Here is a 21,963-nt window from a genome sequence, read left to right as displayed (position 1 = left end):
TCTGTTGCACGTTAAAACCGTCAGAACTAAACGTCCTCCCTCTAGTGCGGTGCGGAAGCTTGGAGAGGAAGGTGTCAGTTTAAGTGTCGTCCTCATCATCTGACCGCGGTTCAAAATTACGAGATCCGTCCGAAAATAGCCCTAATGTTGCTTTAAATTTGTACTTTAATATAACTAAACTAAACTTGGGTGGAATAAACAGAACCAATTTAAACATGATGTTCGAAAGCTTTGCCGAATGGATATGGTGATTGCTTAAAGCAGAAAGTAATTAAATCACAAGTTACGGCAATATTTGCAGTTCAGCAACGTAATATTCCTCCGAAGAAAAAGATTTTACAATCAATTCTATTCTATTAATTAATGATTTTTACCTTGGGACAGAAACAGAATTTAGTACGAAAACGAAGTGTCGGATTTAGACACTTTCAATCATTCTGCTTTATTATGAATGATAATATATTATTTGTGATCAAAATTTTGATTGGTTCGTTACCAGCTGCATATGGACTAATGATGAATTGTTGCTTTTTTATATAAAATTCTCCCCGCTTGAAAATCGGAAGCCACTTTGTGGTCTTTTCTCTCGTTTACAGCATTGTCTCCATAAGCAGTTCATATTTTTTTCGCAAATTCATCAGCATTTTTCCCCGGAAGTTAAAAAAGAATTAAATGAATAAAATGCATTTTGTTTTTCTTCTTGTTTACATTGACACTAACAAATAAAATTAAACCAAAAATAATAGTAAATTAATAAAAATATTGGCTAAAGTCATATATTTCAGAGAGGACCCTATTTCAAAGTGCTACAGGAACAATGTATCAACTCAGCAATCTTTATAATAATTTGGAAATATCGGGAATCATTGAAAGTTCACTGTGTGTACTTTATCCCTTGCCATTGTCGAATTAACAGATATTAAGTTGTGGTTTTGAAAGTACGTTCATAAATAGTTTGCTAAAATACTTTCATTGGCATCTAGTTTAAATCCATTAGCATTTAAAGATGTGGATTACTGTTAAGTATCCATGTTTAGTACAGAAAATCTACTTCTAAGATTACTAGTGCAAAATATTAACAATTTTTTTCTATCCTATGAATATCATGCATTTATTTGATAGCGAAATGATAATTTATGACCGTTAACCATCTAAATATGAACAGAATTCCATAAATAATCAATGGAACGCCCTCCCTCATTTATTCATAACGCCCAATCATAACAGAATATTGAAGGGATCGAATTCTTTTCAAAACAAATCACACATTTCAAGCAACAATGATAAGAGACATTAAAATGGACGGCCAGTCAATTACGATATTGGCCAGAATAAATGAGTCAGACAACGCTCAGGCCAATTTGTAAACCTGCATAACAATTCCTGGCCGATATGAATTCGCCTAGTATTGGAATGCATAATAGAAAGACATGGTGGCTAGACTCAGTGTATTGTGATAATTAACTCCTAATTAACTCAAATAGACGAAGGGGAAGACTCAGTAGGAATGGCTGGGGAAGATGTGATAGCGAGGAATATTCATTTATGACTCTGCAGCTGTAGAACGCATTATCAATTGATAATGTGAGTACTCAACTCCACTCGGTTTTGTTTGAGTTTAATGGATTTCAGTTTGATTCGAGAGTGTTTCCTTCACCGCCTGAGTTAAAATATTGCCTAAAGGATAAGTATCAACAAAAAATTGATAATATTTGTTGAAGGAAATTAGAGATATTTATCTTCAATATAACATATAACTTAGTTTGGAATCCCAATATTAACCCAATGTAAAGAAGTCTTACTATAAGGAAATCAGGAAAATATTTTATTAGTTAAAAGTATGCGTACTCTGTCAGAAAACTTAAACATTCTGGCTTGTTTGAGTTATAAACACTTCATTGACTTTTTGAAAAATGAAATAATTTATGACTTATCGACCTCATATCACAACTTTAATCATGTGTAAATATCAAACTGGTTTTGGAATGAGATTCATCTAAAGTGCCCGCTTGAAAATTACTTTGTTTTTAGTATTATATATTATCAAATCTGTTCTGCTATTAAAACTTTTCTAAGCAATGCGTGGTTAAGCAACTAAGCTTTAAAACTAAGCTAAAGCATGGGACATATTTCTCGAATTCTACATTAAACACTGAACCAAAGTGGGAGAAATTAACTTTGATATGAATCTTAATGATCAATATATGGATAAAGTGCTATAGCAAATTTTATTTGGACATCTTTGATTATCATTCGTGATCATAAATTATACATTACGAAAATTTTAATAGATTGGAATTGCATACTAAAACCGGAAGCAGAAAACATATATATGCAGTTCCTCTTACAAACTAACGAATATGATTTAATATTCTAAGTTACAGCATATGATTAGTACAAAATCTCCGTTATAGTATTGCGAAGCGTCTCTAAAATATGTATTTCGATGTATAATTGTTTCCACCAAAAACATCATAGAACTAATAGGATAATAAGTCTCCCCTAAACTTTCTCGCATGATCTTTAATAAATCTGTCATGCCGTAGAACGCACTACATAACATTGGCGCACAATAATTACGAATTATTAACTTTCATCATGAATTTGGCATTTTTACTGAATCTATCGTGTCATCCTTGGCGAGTGTTTTGGCGACTGATCCTTGGCATGCGGTTAACAGTTTACAAAATTGTTTTTCTCAATCGATTGAAACAAAGATTTGGCCATTGCGTTTTTAAATTACCGCATTAACATATTTCTGAAAGTACGTATCGACAGACAGTCAACCCTTTGTTGGTTTTCTCTCAAACTGTGACAGGTGTGTACGCTATAGATTTTAAATCTCTGTACCAAATTTTATCCATCTAGCTCTCTTGCTTTGTAGTTACCGTGTTATATTAAAAAAACGAACTTCCTCTGAACAGATTTTACTAAAAATTTATAGGAATCGGAAATTTGGCGTAAAGACCGAATAGCAATTTTCAATCGTCGAGCTCAAAGCATTTTTGAATCATATTTATCACAGACGACAGATAGATGGAAGGACATTTTCCAAAAATGTGTTTTTCGAATTCAAGGAGGTCTAAAACGTGGAGATTCGTCAAAATCTCGTGTTCGAATTTTTCTAACGATAATTATATTTTCTCTAAACAACGTACACCAGGAAGTAAAAATTAAAAAGCTTAAACATTAATTATTCTAATTAAGCTGTACACACTTGAGTATAATTTATAACATTGAACCCAAAATTCATAAAATACTCGAATTTACTTAACTCCTTGACACTTTAAATGCGAAAATATTTGTATAAACCTACATACGTTTGATTCACGGAAATAAAATTTCCACTTCCACTATAGAGTTGACACTTTATATTTCGCATCTCTACAGAAATGTTTAACAAACAGCAATATAAGTTTGATATAACAAAATCAAGTATCAGTTATGATTAATTTCTTGACGGTTCTTATAATTCTTTTTAATTCATAGCCTTTTGGTTACATTATATTCCTCGGTCATTAAGGAAAAGATGAAAATTATTACAGATGACTTGAACTTATTTTCATACAATTAATATTATATATTAAGATCTCTATCTATAAACGGTATATATTTATCTTTAATTGATTATGGTAATTCACCTTATTTGGATTCACATTTCATTCATCGACTAATGCAAGTGACACGATGCGTTCTTGATAAGGTTCATTTTATGAAGATTATGTCATTCGAGTCATATTCATTCTGGTATAACAGTTGTCAATATAATAATAGTTGTCAGTTATATCAGTTAGAAATAAAGAGTTACTGATTATCTGACACAAATAGAAACGATGTTTCTTAGAAAATAAAACATATTCTTCGTAATCAAATAACGTACTGTACTGCTATGAAGAACCTATCATTTTATCTCTAAGTTTTTGGCAGCTATCAAATATCTTCCCTTTAAAGAACTACACTCTGTACCTGTGTTAAAATTATTTTCTTTGCAAGATAAACTAAATGTCATTTAATAAATATGCGGTCGGGTTTTAATTTCAGGAGGTAATTCAATTAATTAATAATTCAAAACATACTAATTCAAAATATTTTAAACTGAAATTTATCCTTGGTATAGAAGGTTAAGGGTTGGCATAACTAAGGATATCAAATAAGAATTGGGATCTTAAGTTTTGAGTTACCACCCGTGATAAGTTGTTGATTTCTTGTCATTGGTTGAATTTGAACCAACATTATTGAAATTCTTGTTGACTGATTCGCGCAATGATGGCTCTATGTTGTCCGATCGATTCAAAATAATGAAGCGCCTCTCTAAATAACCATTAAGTTACTTCAAGGACTGAACTGAAGTTAATCTTGTCAAAAGAAGTCGAAGTTTGAGATCTGATTAGCTATTGTAGGTTTTCTAGTTATCTCCCCATGAAATACAAATGCATCCCTCTAAATATATCCAGGAAAGAAATACATCCACATACATGCCTGCAGGAAAGAAACACACATGTACTTTCAAAAAAGAAGGACATCCTCATACATACTTCCAGGAAAGAAACACAATAAAGCTCCAGGATAGAAGCATCCTTGATTAGGTTTTCTAGTTACCTTTCCATGAAATATAAATGCATCCCTTCTAAATATATCCAGGAAAGAAATACATCCTCGCACATACCTGGAGGAAAGAAATACATCCTTATACATATCTGCAGGAAAGAAACACACATGTACCTCCAAGAAAGAAGGACATCCTCATACATACTTCCAGGAAAGAAACACAAGAAAGCTCCAGGAAAGAATCCTCCTTGGTAGCAGTATAGTTTGACTGCTAGAAAGATATTCCAGGTATATTTGTCCATCGAAAATGTTCACACTTCTCCCTAATTGTGGTAAAGAATATATATTGGTAATGCTAGACCATGATGGATTAGATGAAACACCTTTAAACAACAGAAAGAACTTGAAAAGGAAAACTGAAGTGACGTCATCTGGACTCTGCTAAATCTGACAATTTGGAAGGAAAATATAAACAAAAGAAAAATAGAAATGACTCTCATTTCCACATGGAAGGACCATGAAACCTATAGGGAGATGAAAAGAGTTTTGAAACACAACGAGCAGGGGCCTCAAAAAGAGAATGAAGATGAGAATATGCTAACAGATAATCAAGGAAGAGAAAAAAATTTTTTATTATTTTTACTATATTGCGACAACACCCTCTTTCTTCACTTTAGAATTTAAGCACATTGAAAGGGTATTAAGAAATTAATACCCTTCTCCATTTACTAAATATACCTTGCACTCTCCAGTGGATCCCAGCTCATGTTGGAATTGAGGGGAACGAAGGTGCAGATGCCCTTGCAAAGGAAGCACGCGACTAAGACCAACCTCGAGTAGTCACCTGTGCAGATGCGAATGCTGCCGCCAGACGAAGGATCCACAACCAGCATCTTAGCAAGGCAACAATCCCCGATCTAAACTGCCCAAGAAACCTTTCCTCTACAATAGCTAGGCTACGTACTGAAAATTTCAAAAGCATGAAGACCTCACTAACCAATATAAAATCCTATTCCATCTGCAAGTACTGCCCCCATTCGCAACTAACTCCAGATCATGTTTTTGACTGCCAGGCCATTATCGGTTCCCTCTTTCAACTTGGATCACCCCCCATCGAAATCCTCCATAGCCATCAGGCTCCAGAACTTGCAGATCTTGTCACCAAGGCTTTTGGAGGACTCTAATATTTTGCACTAGGACTGTATGCATAGACACGACAACAACAACAACAACAGCATATTGAAAATAAATCCCTCAACTAAAGTTAATCTTACACTTAAAGAAGTAATAATCCTGCATGTAAAAATAATCACAATTAATCATTATATTAACATTTTCAGCTCCACACGGCCACGTGATTCAGCTGGATTTCCGTGAGGTTTTCCACCTGGAGGAGTCCCCCACCTGTGAGTACGACTGGCTGGAGATCAGGAATGGACCCCACGGATACAGCCCACTCATCAAGAAGTTCTGCGGCCACGAGTTCCCACCAATGCTCACCTCAAAGGATCAGTTCCTGTGGCTCAAGTTCTCATCCGACGACAGCATAGAGTACGAGGGGTTCAAGGCTATCTTTAAATTCATCCCGATCGAAAGTAAGGGTCTCTTCCTTTTGGTAATTCTATTGTTCTGTGGTGGATACTACTATAATAGATGCATTATTTCTTTTTTATTGAATGCATTTAGTTTAAATAATTTATGCCTAGATACATTTCATTACTCTAATATGTAATTGAAGGTAATGGATATAAATGTCTACATTACTATGTTATTTATACTGGTAGAATAAGGTATCTGTGAAAAACAAGAGGAGTTCATCTCAAAACTTATTCTTAAATATAATCTTTTTATTTAGCTGACAAAAAACATGTACAGGTATACTGTACAAGTATATGTACAAAATGATACAAAGAATAGAAAGACCTAAGTTATTCAATTTTCTGCAAAGAAAATGTCTATGTGAAGTTTCCGTCGTACCGGTAATCTTCAAATCAGCAAGGTTTTATTATAGCTTGCTTATAGTTAATGTTTTAAAAGTTAAATTAAATATAAAAATTAATTCAAATATAATTCTAGTATAAATTTGTTAAGTTTAACGAAAGATTTTATTAAAAACGGAAGAATTTTACCGAAAGATTTTTTGTAAAATGTATCTGAAGTTTCTTGAATTCTGTGTTAGATATGGAAAAAATGTCATTTTAAAATCATACGAGAACCTGAATTTTTAAAAATACTTTTAAATATTTTGCATTTGAAAGTGGTATTTTGGAACGATTTACGATTTCTTTTTTTAAATTTTTAAATGCACTTAATGTATATTTCTTTATGGGAACGTACTTTTATTTAATTATTCCAATAAAATTTCCAATTTGAATCGTTGTTACGTCTTAGAACTATAGCCATAAAGTCCGTTCAAATGATGCAACTCTAACATGATGAACATAACTATGTGTGTGAAAGGAAAACTTATCTGCTTGCGACTTGCTGTAACATCACACTCCTTTTTTCTTCCTGTAGTATCTGAATTATATTTCAAAAACGAAACGGGAATATACATCTGTTTATCACGTGACTGTGAAATGACATCATTGCAACAAAACATTCCAAAAAAGATGGAATTTTAGAACGTTTACACTTAGAGATGAATCGAGAATGGTTATGCAACACAGTAATGATGCTGTCCGCAAAAGTCATAATTTGCAAACACGTTTCTAAAATGTGATAAAAGCTTTTAACTCACTACTGGACAAATCTTTTTTGGTTAAACATATTCTAGAGATGACACGCAGAACTGCCTTTTGTCTTCTTGTTCGGTTGTTTTCAAGAGAGATGCAGAAGTATTCTTTTTTCCCTACTTTGAATTTTGCCGAACAACGCAGCTGAACATTTTTCCTCGCTTCCTTCTTTACATTAACGATTTATTTGGTATTTGCAGATTGATAAACTTTACAATAAATGGATAACCCCCGGGGGGGCACCTAGAAATGAGGATGAGATGCTTCCGGTATGGTGGTTGGATCTCGCCACAATGGTGGGTACATAAAATGTGGATCTGGCTCCTCCCATCGATAACAGGGCGTACTTACTTCGGGAAGGGTTGTACCGTGGCCGGTGATGACCTTTAGCTTAATCACAGTTCCCGCCAATGTTGCTGTTGCGTCAGTCCGGTCATTCAGTATTCTTTATCCGTGTGCATTCGGGCGGGTCGGAGAGTCAATGATATGGCTTACAATAAATGGATTTGATGTGGTAAATGTGGTAAGAAAGAACTAATTTGGGCTGCCAAATGAATTCCCTTATAATGTGAATGATTCAGTGAGTTAATCACTCCTTTCAATGACCATGTCCATGAGGAGATCGTGGTGGAATTGATTATTAGAAAACTTAGAAATATAACTTTCAACAAGCATGTTTCTATATTATTTCTGTCCATGAAAATCACATCATAAAAGTGTATTTTGCAAAAAAACGCATTCAGCGTAAAGGGAAAATTTGCAATATTTTTAATATTACATGAATGAATGATTCAGTGTTATTTTTGTGATGAATATATCACCATACAATAAATATTGAATTTGCTATTAAATCAACTGATTTTTTCTATTTTTATTTTACTTGGCTTACTCTTTGTTTACAAAAAAGTCATTTTAAAAGCTATTTTAACTCACTACCTGCTATACTAGTATTTTGGAATTTTGTACGTTTGTGCCCTTTCTTGATGACAATGCGCTGTTTCTAATATTATAATAAAGTATCTGCTTATTTAATGAAATTTTGGTTTTACAGGACTGGCATTACCTTTGTAGTAAATTAAGAAGAAAAAAATGATTTCACGATTCCATAATATTAATAAAACTATATAATAAACTGAAAAACGTTTAAAAAATAATTAAACTGAAAAACTACTTTTTACAGGAAGATAAAAAGTGTATTTTTAAACACCATATCATCATAAACAAAGTTCATATTACGGGAAAAAAAACTTTAAACTCAGAATATATATATTATTATGATAAATAATTTTATGTATTAGCTAAGAGAGAAGAACACATGAATATGACATTTCTGTACAATTTTCTTCCTCGGTACATTGTTTTCATTATTCCAGTTTTTGTCTGGTTCATTAAGTTTTAAGAAAGTGTTTTATATTAGTATCACCAACTTTATATATTTATATATAAGCTTCTTTCCTCAAGTACTAGGACATTTTTAAAATCCCTTTAGTCTTTAATAAATTTCCTAGTTTATTTAAAAAATTTACAAAAAAATGAGTTAAATAGTTTAGTACACTCCATTACCATGATTCTGTCTTCCTTTCAATTCATTTAAATGAAGACTCATATTTTTCCATCATTCCAATTATTGTTTAAAAATGTATAAAAACATAAATATGCGTTTCGTCTATCTTTTAAATTGCATACTGTGTGGTTTAAATATGATTGGATTGATCAGTCGTATTTAAGCCATATGAACTTTTACTAAACAGATCACCTTTCGGGATATTTCATACAGCAATTTTTCCCCAGCTCAAGTATGGCACGCCATTATGTAAAGGACCTTTAGTTATTCGTCGTCTTTATACACCATACTGAAATCAAAATCCGAACACTAAGCCAATAACTTCTCGTACTTGAAAGCTAAGTGAATTCTAGGTGAGCATATGAATTTTAAATATAAAATTCATCCAAGTTCATTGTAGGGCAAAAAAGAAAATTCAGTGGATCATTCCAATTTTTACGACACCTTTAAATTTTACCAAAATCCTTTTAAGTCTCAATTTTTTATCCCCGATCTAGACCAATGAAAATAAAGCCTGTGGCGTGACCTCATGGAAGGTACCCCTTGCTACAAAATCGCATTCTCTGTTGACAACAAAATAATCAATCGAAATTCTAGAGCATTATTCAATCCCAGGGAAATTCTAGACTTAAACAATATATAAATTAATTCCAAGTTGTTATCATTTATTAAATATCTGTGTAATCGAAAATAGAACGAGTGTCCAAATGGAATATTTCTAGAAACTGCAGTCAGAATGAAATCTCTAAAGAAATAAAATTCCTTCCTTGCCGATTTTTATTTTTCTTCCGCCTTGTTACGGTCCAGCTCTCCCCTTTGTGATCGGGGAACCCATTTGCCATCTTCGCTGCATTTGTTCGCGTTCAAAGCAGATGACAAGACCTCGTTAGAGAGGAGAAATTCTGGTAGTTAACAGTCATCCGTGGCGGATGTGGAATCCATTATCATCCATCAGACACGAACAAAATACTCAAAACAGCATCTTAAAGCGTTCCGTTCAGATCATTGCATTGTTTGAACTGGAGTTTCCTGGAAACGTCTTAATAAGCCTGGACCGCGATGTGGCGTTGCGAAATTTAAATAATATAATGAAACCGAAATCGGCGGCGTCAAATTGAAAGAGAAATAATCCTTCTGCTGACTTTGAAAAATCTGTTTCGAGTTGAATTTGTTTCTCTAATAAATCATTTCATGAAATTACGGAAAGTTAACAAACATGTGATAGTTAGTGTCCTCTGATATTAGCTGAAATGATTTATTGGGATTATTTTTTCCGAGCAACAAAACTTTCTTCTCTTCTTCATGTTTATTTGAGACTTAAATTAGCAAAAATATCCTAATAGTTTCTTCTCAATTATTATACATTGTTCTACAAACTTTTTTCTGTGATTTTATTTTTGTTCTATTTTAACCTACATAAGAACGTCAGAAATGTTTTCCAGGGGGGGGGGGGGGCGTGTGTGCGTGTGCGTGTGTGTGTGTGTGTGTGTGTGTGTGTGTGTGTGTGTATGCGTGCGTGTGCGTGTGTGTCTAACTAGAAGTGCAAAATAAAAAGCATCATTCCACCGAAATAATATAAAAGAAAAGCTTTGGAACAGATTTTGAAAATTAGGTTGATAATGGAATCATTCTGATGATGTCACAGCCTTAGATAAATAACATGAATTATGGAACACATGCGATCAGTTCTTTACTTTCTTGAATGAATAAAACACGCATCATTGCAATTCAACACTCGCTCACCATTAGCAAGGTACAAACATAAGACGTATTCACTGGATCTAAATCCGAGTGATTTCTTCTTAATGTATCTTTGAGAGGCGTTTTGTATCGACAATATCTGATGGAGCTGGCAGTCATGAAATAAGCAGCCGTTCTAATAAAGAAATTGTAATACCTTGCTGTTAATTTCGTACTTCACATTGCTTATTATCAATTCTAGGGATGGTATTCATTTCGAAATCATTATCTAGTTCCAAATCACCTACAATAATGACTTGATTTATTATCATATTTTGCATGTAAATACATTTTAACATGCATCCTTGAACACAGTAATGTAGCGACAATATCTAATGAAGCTGGAAGCAACCGTTCCAATAAAGAAACTGTCGTACCTTGCAGTTAATTTCGTATCTCAAATTGCTTATTATTATTGCCGCATTGAAGAAAGACAGTCGAATCTCCATGGCCGAATGGTCATGCACTGGTCTCAAAATCAATCATGGGTTCTAATCCCGCTAGAGACAATGCGATTCATATGTAAATATTTAGTTCCTTTCTTTTATGTTTTCCTTTATTTCATGTTCCAAAAGATACTGGGCATTTCTTTAGTTTACCAGACAAGTGTTCTGGACTTTTCTTACTATCTCCAGAAAAGTATTCTGAAACTTTCCCTGCTTGTATAAAAGCAGAAGATTTGTCAGTCACTGTATTCTCAGTTCTGAGTTCAGTTAATAAATTGGTTTAGCTCTACACCTTGTGTGTGTTATTGAGTTATATATCATAGTATCTACGTGACATTCTTATAAGGGATATTAGGCATTTCGAAATCATTATCTAGTTCCAAATCTTTTACAATAATGACTTGAATTATTATCATATTTTGCTGTTATCTAAAAAATTGCTTTTTATAGATTCCCTGTCAATATAAGAATTAAAGAATGAACCTTCCTTAATTTTATTTTTATTTTATCTTTATCAAGATATTTTATGAATCCCTATGATTTCAAGTTCCCTATTATAACGTTGAAAGCAGTGGATGCAATAAATAAATAAATGGCATAATGTGTCAGAACTGCAAGATCGATTAAACGAACTGCTTCGATTATCATCTTTCATATCCAGCCAATAAAAAAAAATAAAAAAATTTCATTTTTTTTTCCATCAGAACTATCCATCTTACCAACAACTACTACTTTCAAAACTTTTTACCGAAATTCCAAGCAGCAAATTTGAAATGGAAGAAAAACTTGATGTGAGCTAGATACGAGATGAAGATATTTACACTTTCTTCTGAAAAAGTAGCAAATATATACTTTAAGGATGAAAAAAATAAACAGATTACCCTTAAAGAAGTTTCTGGGTCCATTTATTTTTATTAATGGATGCCAATATATTTAGAATTTTTTTAAAAAAAAAGGAACAAACTTATCCATCTTTACCCATCTTTCGGCAAAATACTTCTTCTTAGCAGGTGGCTGTTGCTCCCTACTATAATTCATCGTCAGAAGAAGAGCGTCAAAGAGGGGGCGTGGGTCTGGGCTATCCATCACCCCAAAGTTCTATCTAAAAGCCCTGGTGCTAGCTATTTTTTAGCATCCCTATCGCAACAGGCAGGTTTTGTTTCCAAATAAGCAGGGTACACATACGAGAGCGCATAAAATAAGGAAAGCTTTCCTTTTTTTCATATATTTTTATTAGAGATACATACCCATAAAGAAAGAAGTGTTAAAGAATTATTGCTCAGTTGATCCCTCCTGTTTGGAGGAGTTTTGCATTTAACTGGTTTTTATGTCTGGAAATGAAAAATGGTTCGGCGAATTTAAGGCGGACTTATTCTTTATGTAAACACTTTTTGTAGAAGATTTAGATCAGTAGTAACTTTTGCCCCGTTTGGAACAATCTAGGTTATGGATTCTCAACGATCTTCCTGGTAATTGAGATTTTGAAGTATTTTTCTATAAATCTTTCAAATTTGGCAATTCTCTGCATGCATTTTATGGAAAAGTTGAAATTGGCCCTTTAATAGCTTCTGTTTCCTAAAGGAAAGGGTTTCAGTTTTGAATATTTTATGCTGAATCTTTGAGATAAATTATTTACATTCTTTAAAAATCTTTTCACTTTTAATCCATCCATTTATCAACTTGTAAATTTATGCAAAATTATAACAAACTCAAAAACTCAATATGTCATTTTCAAAATTGTGTTAAAGATGGAACGTTTGTGTAAATATTATTATTGGATGTTTCATGTTTTTCTTTCTTTTATACATAAAAGTCGATCACGAGCTATTGAGCATATATCATGACTAAACAAAAAAAGAGCAAAATAAAATACAATGAACTCTCATAATGCATATGCCTATAGAAACGAATTCGATAAAAAAAATTGTTCATCTCATACGTCTTGATGAACAATCCCATATCATGCTTAAGATAATTTTAAATTTTCATAAAATATTTGGTTTTTTGCTTCGAAAAGCGAATATATATTTTTATATATTTTTTTATATACGAACACAGAAGCTGATACTTTGGGTGTAGTTTTCCCAAAACTTTCTTACATACTCTTAATAAAAGTGCTGCCCCTCCCCCTTGAGCTTAAAAACTGTATATCTTGAAAAAAGCCAAAAACGCCTCGAGTGCTCATATTTGAGTTTATTTTTAGAATCCGTGAAAAAACATAATACTTCATAGATTAGAAATTTTGAACGCTTTTGCAGTCATACAAGCAGTGCTCGTTTTAAATTATAAGATATATTGTTTGGTTAATAATTTATTCAATATGAAACAAATATTTAAATAAAAAACTAAACATTAAATTATATAAAAATGAAACGCTTAAATAAGACGAATGCTATTTACTTCTAATAATCGACTTCGAAGCAGAAGTTAATGAAACAATTCTGATACTGATCAGCTTCCGCGATATTTAATATCTCCTTCACATCTGAGGAGCATTAGATATTTATAAAGATAAGGAGATAAGAACAATGAATTTAATCTTGCGCCTCTTGGAATTCCTTAATTGATTCATCATGTTAAGCAGGCTTAGAGCGAGTACTGCAGGTGTCCCCTTATCATCCTCCTCACTGGATTTAAATTTTAATGAAATGAAGATGTTTCTATGATCGCATCTTAGTAACTGATGAGTAAAATAAGCATGAAGCAGTTTATTTCTATAATTAAATATATAGCAGGGAAAGACTGTTATTCTATGATTTAAAATTACTTTATAAACTGCAATTTCTGTAATTTCTTAAGTCATAAATTAATTGCCTTTTTGTTCTTTATTTGTTTATTGAATTTTAGATAATATTTCATTGTTTACAAAAATAAGAATTAATTTTAAAAAATTTAGAAAACGATTCTTGAAAAAATATATATAATCAGATTCAAAATGCTATCATTCTTGTTTGAATATTTTAAATCGTTTGCAGCGGATATTTACTCAATTTTTATAAATATAAATTCTTTTTTTATGATTTTTTTTAATTGATGGTTCTTAAAAAGATTTTAAAATATGAATTTTATTTTCATTATGTTTCATATAATATTGTACACGATCTCTTTGCTGATTACATGTTTTTTAAGCACCAGATGAATAAAATGTGCATAAAAAGGCTCATTTCTATGATTCATTGCATGATAAGAAAAGACTTTTATTCTATCAATCAATAACCCGATATTTTGCAATTTATTTCTACCTTAAAGCTTAGGTTATAAATTAGCAGCTTTTTTATTGTTTATTGAATTTTAGACAATATTTCATTCTTCACAAAAATAAAAAAATGATTTAAATATTGGTTTTTAGAAAAAAAAAATTATCATATTAAAAAATGTTGCCAACTCTTGTTTGAAATTTTTTAAATCCTTTACTACCGATATTAATCTGATTTTTATAAAAATAAATTCTTTTTAATGCTACATTTTTTTTGAAATGATTTAAATCGTTTGCTAACCGATACTAGCCTGATTTTTTATAATTATAAATTCTTTTTTAATATTTTATAATTGAATAGTTTTAAAAGAAGATTTAAAATGCGAGTCTTATTTTTATTATGTCTTATACAGTGCTATAGCCAGTCTCTTTGCTGATTACATGGTTTTAGTGAATCAGTAGGTGAATAAAATGGTCATGGAAAAAAAACTTATGGACTTCATCGCATAATGGAGAAAAACTTTTATTCTGTGATACAAATAATTCTCAACATATTCTACAATTTCTGTATTATTGCTTAGATTATAAAGTAATTCTTTTTTATTCTAAGTATAAATTTTAAGTAATACTTCATTGTTTTTAAGAACAATTAATAAAAATTTTCTTAGCGAAATATTCATAAAAAAATTAAATATCAGATATAATAATTCTTGTTTGAAATATTTTAATTCGTTTTCTGACGATATTTGCCTCTTTTTTTTATAAATATCATTTCTTTTTAATATTGTCATTTTTAACATAATTTTACAGTCAATTTCTGTACTGATTTCATCTGAATTATAAGTAAAAATCATAGAGCTAAAAGAAATTCATTGAAAGTTATAAATATAATAAAAAAAGCAATAGAACTTATAAATACAAGAAATCAAGATTGTTCATATACTTGGATTCAGATTTGAATGGTCCTATGATCTCATATCCAAACAGTAGCTGTCGAATTGAATATGCATAAAACGATTGAAATTTTTTATTCGTCGAATTATTTTTCACTGTTTTCGATAAATATAGTCTAAAATTTCTGTATTAATGATATAATGAGAAATTAAATGGATTTGTTTTATTTATTGAATTTCAAATATATTTTTGATATATGCATGACAGTACAAGAAGTTTTTATAATTTAATATTTTAAATTTTAATAATTTAAGTATATTTTTGTGTATGTGAATTAGAATAAAAGAAATTTTCCTTATCAGATAATTTAAAAAATTAATTTATCAGATTTAATATGATGAATGTTTTTACATATTTACTTATTTAAAATCACTTATTTTAATAATAATTGTTTAATAGAAATATAGGAAAATGTTTGCAAAAAAGAATTATAATTTTACATTAATTTCTTATAATTCAGCATGTCTTTATATTATTTACTTATTTTTAATGACTTTCCAAACTGCAAGGAAAGTAAACAGAAAGTAATTGACTACAAAAGAGTTTAAACTAAAAGTTCTAATATAACAGGATGTCTACTCTAAAAATGGTCCAGTAATTAATTTTTAAATCATTATAGGCAGGTACATAGTCTCAGCTAGAAAAATGTTTCAAATGACATAAAATATTATATTTTGTGGTTTTGAATCCATAAATACAGTTCTATAAAAATCATAATATAAAAAAAATTATAAAGGTCTTAATCTTATTAAGATAGTTAATAAAATAATTTAGAAATCTTAACATTTCAAATATAAAAATTTCATTCCACTACGATTTAAACTGAGTGAGTTATGTGGCTTTGATTTCCATTATTTAAGATCAATAAATAATTACTTCAAATTGCTTTGCTTTGTTGATTATTTAATCTTCCTTTAGGTAGCTATTGAAATGATCTAAAATAACGATATGCAGAGCTTCATAATTCAATCTGTTTGTTATGCTAAATATGATTAACAGAATGATTGATTGAATAAAATAGTAACTTTTGTAAAAAATTTTGCAAAACATTCATTCTCTCAAAACCGTAAAATATAATTCTTTACTTTCCTATTTCTTTTTATTGGAATTATATGAATATCTTTAACAATATTTTAATTAGCATTTAAGCCATGAGTAAAGAGACCAAAAAGTAGGTGCCAAACCGGGTAAATTTTAAAATAACAACAAGGGAAATATCCTGTAATTTGAATACTTTGGTTGCCATGTTTTTATTTCAAATTAATGATTAATTAGACATTTACTTTTATTTTATTATTGTGCTAGTTGCTACAATTCCTCCTTTCTAAAAATAAATATACAGTATGCGAAAAATGTACATCATAGTTCAATTTATAATCTGTTCCGGTGGTTTTGTCCATATTGTAATGTCTTGATCCTGACAGATCAAATAAGAGAGTAAGTAGTGTAACAAACAATTCCTTTATTTACAACCTTACATATGTATACAAAAAAAATTGTTCTCATCTAGGGTAATATTATTTACAAAATTTATACAATAGTTGAAAGTTAATCATAAAATAGTCCTTGATCAATTCAGAGAATAAACACTACAAAAAGCGCTAACAGGCTGTTAGCTTAAACTCTACTCCAGGGGTAGCTTCAGAAATCCACTGACCTTTATCGAGTGGATCTTAACACAGAAGCCCGAATCGCACAGAGATTCACACAAAATCAAGAACACCTTCGAACACTCACGTCTCAACGACTTTTTTCTTCCACGACTCTCACTGCTCTTCACTTTCTCTTCAAAAATTGACCCATTTTATTTCCGTCAAATCTCTGCCTCTCATTTTCTCATTGGTGCATTTGGGCTCCTTGTCACTGAATAGCCGTTCAGCAATGCTTCCTCAATGGTCTCCAGTCAATCGTGGGAATGTCTATTAAGGATTCATCTTTGTAATTTACCCTTCCCAAACACATGTTAATTATAGTCCCTTCATAATGGAAAAAAGAGTTTAATATCTGGATGTTGTGGCGTTCTTCTCCCTTGAAGATATGGCGGATCTCTTTGAAACGACGACACGTCCATCTGCGGTTCTTTATCTGGATACAACAAATGACGTGTCACAATGACTCTACTTGCAAAGAAGACGCCCATGTGGCAATCCGGAGGCACTTAACAATGTGTGTGGTAACAGGTGATGTTACATCTGGCCGGAATGCAAATTATCAGGTGAGGGAAACGGTGAACGTTACATTATCTTCCTAACAATGCTAAATAAACACTATAAAATCCATGCTTCACCTCCGACGTGAAGATTCAAGATAAATATTGGTTATTGCAATATTTGAAAATTCATTCTCATTCATGGAACTCAAAATTATATAATTGTATTTCCACACCACTGTTAATAAAACTACTTATTGAACTTAACAATAATTAGTCAACATGTGTTAAAAAATACTTAATTTATCATCCATATGAACATTTTATCTGCTTTTACTTTCTTTGTTAAAGCATAAAATTACAATTTAAAGAGCATTTAAAATCGTAGAATATATATCGAATAAAAACCTCAAACATTTTTTGTTGTTGTTGCTGAAATTGTTTCTTCATGAAATCATTATTTAATCTACTTTACGTACATGGATTTTTTTTTTTAAGAAACAAGAGCGAAACGATCAACTCCATTGCTATTGCATCTTCATCATGCACTAAATGATAAAAGGAAAATCATTTTCAGCAATTGAGTAAAAGTAAAATACATTTTTTTTTCCTCCCACGCGCGTAGTTAATGAATACAAACAAAAACACAATGTTTTTTTTAGGGGAAGGGTGTTCCCCCTCCTGTAAGTTTTTATTTATACATGCATGTAATTTTCTTTCTTCTTTTTTATTATTCTTATTTTTTGAGAAGCTTCCTTTTTTTTTAGAAGATTCCCGCTTTGCGAATTACAAGTAATATTTCGAGAAAATAGATTCTTTGACGTAAGAAATAGGAAAGGAAAGTTTCTGCGGGAGATGATAAACAAATGCATAATGAAAACGGGTAAGGGAAGAGGAAAAATTGAATTTCCATATGAAGAAAGGGGTGTATATTCGATTTTTTTCTTTTGCTTATTTTATTATTGCGAATATTTTTTTCCCTCCGCTATTCACCCCTCTCCTCCCCCCCCGACTCCCACCACAGTACGCCGAAACCATTTCCTTTTAAATTTCATACACATAAAGTGAAGGAAAAAACCGGAGAGAATTATTCTTGTTTTGTTTATTGCCCGGCAATAATATCTGTCAGAAGGGGTAGGGCGCATTACGATCGTCTGCGTTTCGGGGCTAGCATTTATTACGAGTGTTCCATTTCACAGCGGGAAAACAAATTGTGCTTGTCAACTGCCGCCACTCCTATGTCCCTCCCATTTGATGTAGAAAAAAAATCACAACATAACAAAAAGGAGGAGAGAGAAAGAAGTCTGCTGTTTTAATTACACATCGTTTTTGCTCGGAGGCGTCCACCAGGTGGGTAAAAGGGGTGGTCGGAAAAGATGAATAGAAGGCGGGAAGCCATATTTTCTTCCCATTTTTGGGTACTGCGTTTTCTCCATGCTTTAATTTCTATCGAAACAGATTCTCTATTGGCTTTATAAACCATCTGAATTTGTGTTGGGAAATTTAGTTACTAAGCTAAAATAAATCGTACCTATTGTTTTTCCCATAATGATACTTCAACGCAGAACAAAAAATTGGATATTTGACTATTCTAGAAGTGTTTTGTAGTTAATTCTTGATATGCTAATGTTTCTAGAGTGATATACTATCTCTAAATTGTGGAATACTCTAGGACTCTACCAATTTATAAGTGTTTTGATAACCTTCGAATAATTTTTAAACATAATAATTTTAACATAACAGCATAATAATTTTTAAATCTGTGAATATAATAATTTTTAAATTTGTGAAGATAATAATTTTAAAATGCTTTGAGCAGAGGAATGAAAATTAGTTTATTAATTCTAGGCCACATTTGTAGATTTCTATCAAGTTTTGAAAACGAATTCAATTCAGAGAAAGTTTGTCTTGCTGTTTAAGTACAAATACACTCGATTAATACAATACGTAAGGAATTAGATAGATAAAATTTGGTACAAAGTTTTACCATCATCAAAAATGTAAATTCTTATAAAATTTTGAACCGATTCTGTGAAAAAATTTACATAATTAACCCTCTGATTGCGTAATTTTTTTAAAATCATTATTTATATGTGATGTTTGAAAATGGGTTCAAATATTTTTAAAGAAAGTAAACTGATACCATATCTCGTTGAAATAAACACTCTAAACGACTAAAAACGCTGAATGCAATAAAAAAAGGATTGTTTGCCAACCCGCAGAAATCGTGGGATGAGCAGCTGGAGGGTTAAACTGCACTTTCTCATGCATGTAAACGCAATAACACATAAACGCAATGTCTTAAATCAATGAAATTCGGTATACAAACTTGTGACTGCAGTTGTAGTTCCATGTAAAATATTAATTCCAATCGGTTATAACAACGTTATCCAAAAATGCGTGTTCGCATGCTAGTTATATTCTGTTTACGATAAATTCAGTAAAATGCTTAAAAACAAAAACAAAAAAGACACTCGCCAATGTTCGCCAACTTTCCAATGTTAAAATGTTCGCCAATGCCATGCAACGCATTCTCTGTCTTATCCAAGGTCCACAGTTTTATGCGAAAAAAGAGGGGATAAGATCTTCATTGGAGAGTATTTAAAAGTTTTCGATATGATCATTAGTTTACTTGTTTATAGAGCAACTCTTGTGCAATAATTATTTATGCATTATTGTTTGAGGAACTATTCATCTTATCGGGTGGTTTCTTTTTTATTACAAATTGTTACTGATATGATATCGATTTGAACTAGAATCAGTTCGTGTTCATAGTATGAATGTATACCAAACAAATTGCATGAATTTAAATTTTTGCAATTTATTACACATCTTTCGGAAGTAAAAAAGACATTATATTGCAAAACGATAGATAGCATAAATGATTACGGATATGTTAGAGAGCATAAATAGTAATATTTAATTGGTTAAAGTTACAGACACAATGTTATAGACATCATTATCATATGAACAAATGCATAGTGACCTGGAGACATGGGAAATATAAATATCTTGCTTGTCAATTTTAGAGATCACCATAGAATCAAAATATGAGTGCATTTATGCCAGTTATTAAAGCTAAACGTGATGGCCAAAACCTAATACTATGCCCGAGCTCCATTTGTACAAATTTTATAACTAATGGTAAGGGGAAGAAATATTTACACATGCTATCCAGATAATGACTCCTGGGGACGAAAATATCATTTTATGCACAGGCCCTACCTACGCCACTACTTACGACTGTTGCTCAATGATTTGACTCTATCCGAGGGTGATCATAAGAATACAAATCATAACGAATAGTTATGCCGGTGTCCTGGCATAGGGGTAGCTCGTATTCCCCGTGGTCTGGGCGTCCTGGGTTCGAGTAACGGTTTGGACATGGTTGTTCTTCCGTTGTTTTATCTATGAGATGTGTGAATGTGCCCTCCTGTAAAAAGGGGTTGTGCAAGCGAATGAGTGATGCCTGGAGTAGCAAAGTCGTACTCTTGGCCCTAGTTGGCGCTACTAAAAAAACAAGAGACGGCTTAAATCGCTGTAACAGCGGGCTTGTCCGTGGCAAGTGCCATAAGCAACAACAACAAAGAAAAGTTGTACATTTGATGATATTCATTCAATGCAATTTTAATACAGTGTCGTAAGAATAAATATTATTTAGTAACAAATAAGAAAAATAAATATTATTCTGTTATATCTTTCGTGGGTTTGAGAATTTTCTATAAAACAAATTTTGAAAAGCCGGAAAATGAAAAAAAAAAACTCTATTTAAAAGGATCATATATATCGTTCAACTATCTTGAAGATTGGACAAACGGTATTCTTGTTTCACTATTATCCCTAGCTCTGACGAAAAGACAATTTAGAAGTTAATCCTATCCTCTGGCATCGAGGACGATAAAATTAGGTTACATACATAGTAATATATACAGATCTTTATTGAAATCCCTATTATTAATTTCTTTTACTAACCAAAGTTATTATGACGTCTTTCAAGTCATTTACTGAGCAAATACGGCCAGCAAAGCATTATAAGCATCAATGAGATTTTGGATAGCAAAGTAACATTAAAGGTCACATGAGTCTATTTTCTTCGTTAAGAGGAATTTATTTCAACCCTGCTACCCGTGTAGTAATTTTCTGCCTTTCAGTAATTAACTCTTCCATTTAATGTCGAAAGTTAGCTACCAAATGAAACGCTACAATGTCTAGGTGGTAAGGTTTAAGTTTGATAACGATGGATTTCAGGTTCTAAATTCCCTTCCAACAAATATCAGACATATATAACAGTCTCCTGTTGGTGTGGCGTGAAAGTTCGAAGAAAAGGATGCCAGCTGTGGTGTAATTCTCATTATATGACCATCATTAACAATGAAGAGGTCCGCTGCAAAATAATAGTCATGTCCTTTCAAAATGAGACATTAATACCACTAAACAAAAACTTCGACATTATATAAAAAGCTGATGAAATGCAGATGAAAACTGATATGTTTTTTTTTATTTAATTATCGCGCTGTCAGTATTTAAAATTCATTTCAGACAGAGTGAATCTCATCTTCAGAACCGAAAACAAATCAAACAACATATTACTTTTCAAACTAAATATCCAATTCATAGAAGAAGCAGAATAC

General features: G+C 31.6%; 1 protein-coding gene across 1 annotated transcript in view; it reads left to right on the top strand.

Moving 5' to 3' along the window:
- The window catches only part of LOC129964135 (neuropilin and tolloid-like protein 2), a 441,435-nt gene that overhangs the window by 357,743 nt on the left and 61,729 nt on the right, over positions 1–21,963 (top strand). The window contains exon 6 of the mRNA XM_056078827.1: positions 5,889–6,143. Within this exon, the coding sequence (XP_055934802.1) occupies positions 5,889–6,143 (255 nt within the window). The remainder of the gene's footprint in view (positions 1–5,888; positions 6,144–21,963) is intronic.

Source organism: Argiope bruennichi, chromosome 3, assembly GCF_947563725.1.
Source record: "Argiope bruennichi chromosome 3, qqArgBrue1.1, whole genome shotgun sequence".
Taxonomy (NCBI): Eukaryota; Metazoa; Arthropoda; class Arachnida; order Araneae; family Araneidae; genus Argiope; species Argiope bruennichi.
The sequence above is the reverse complement of the archived record's forward strand: the minus strand, read 5'-3'. Positions and strand labels throughout refer to the sequence as shown.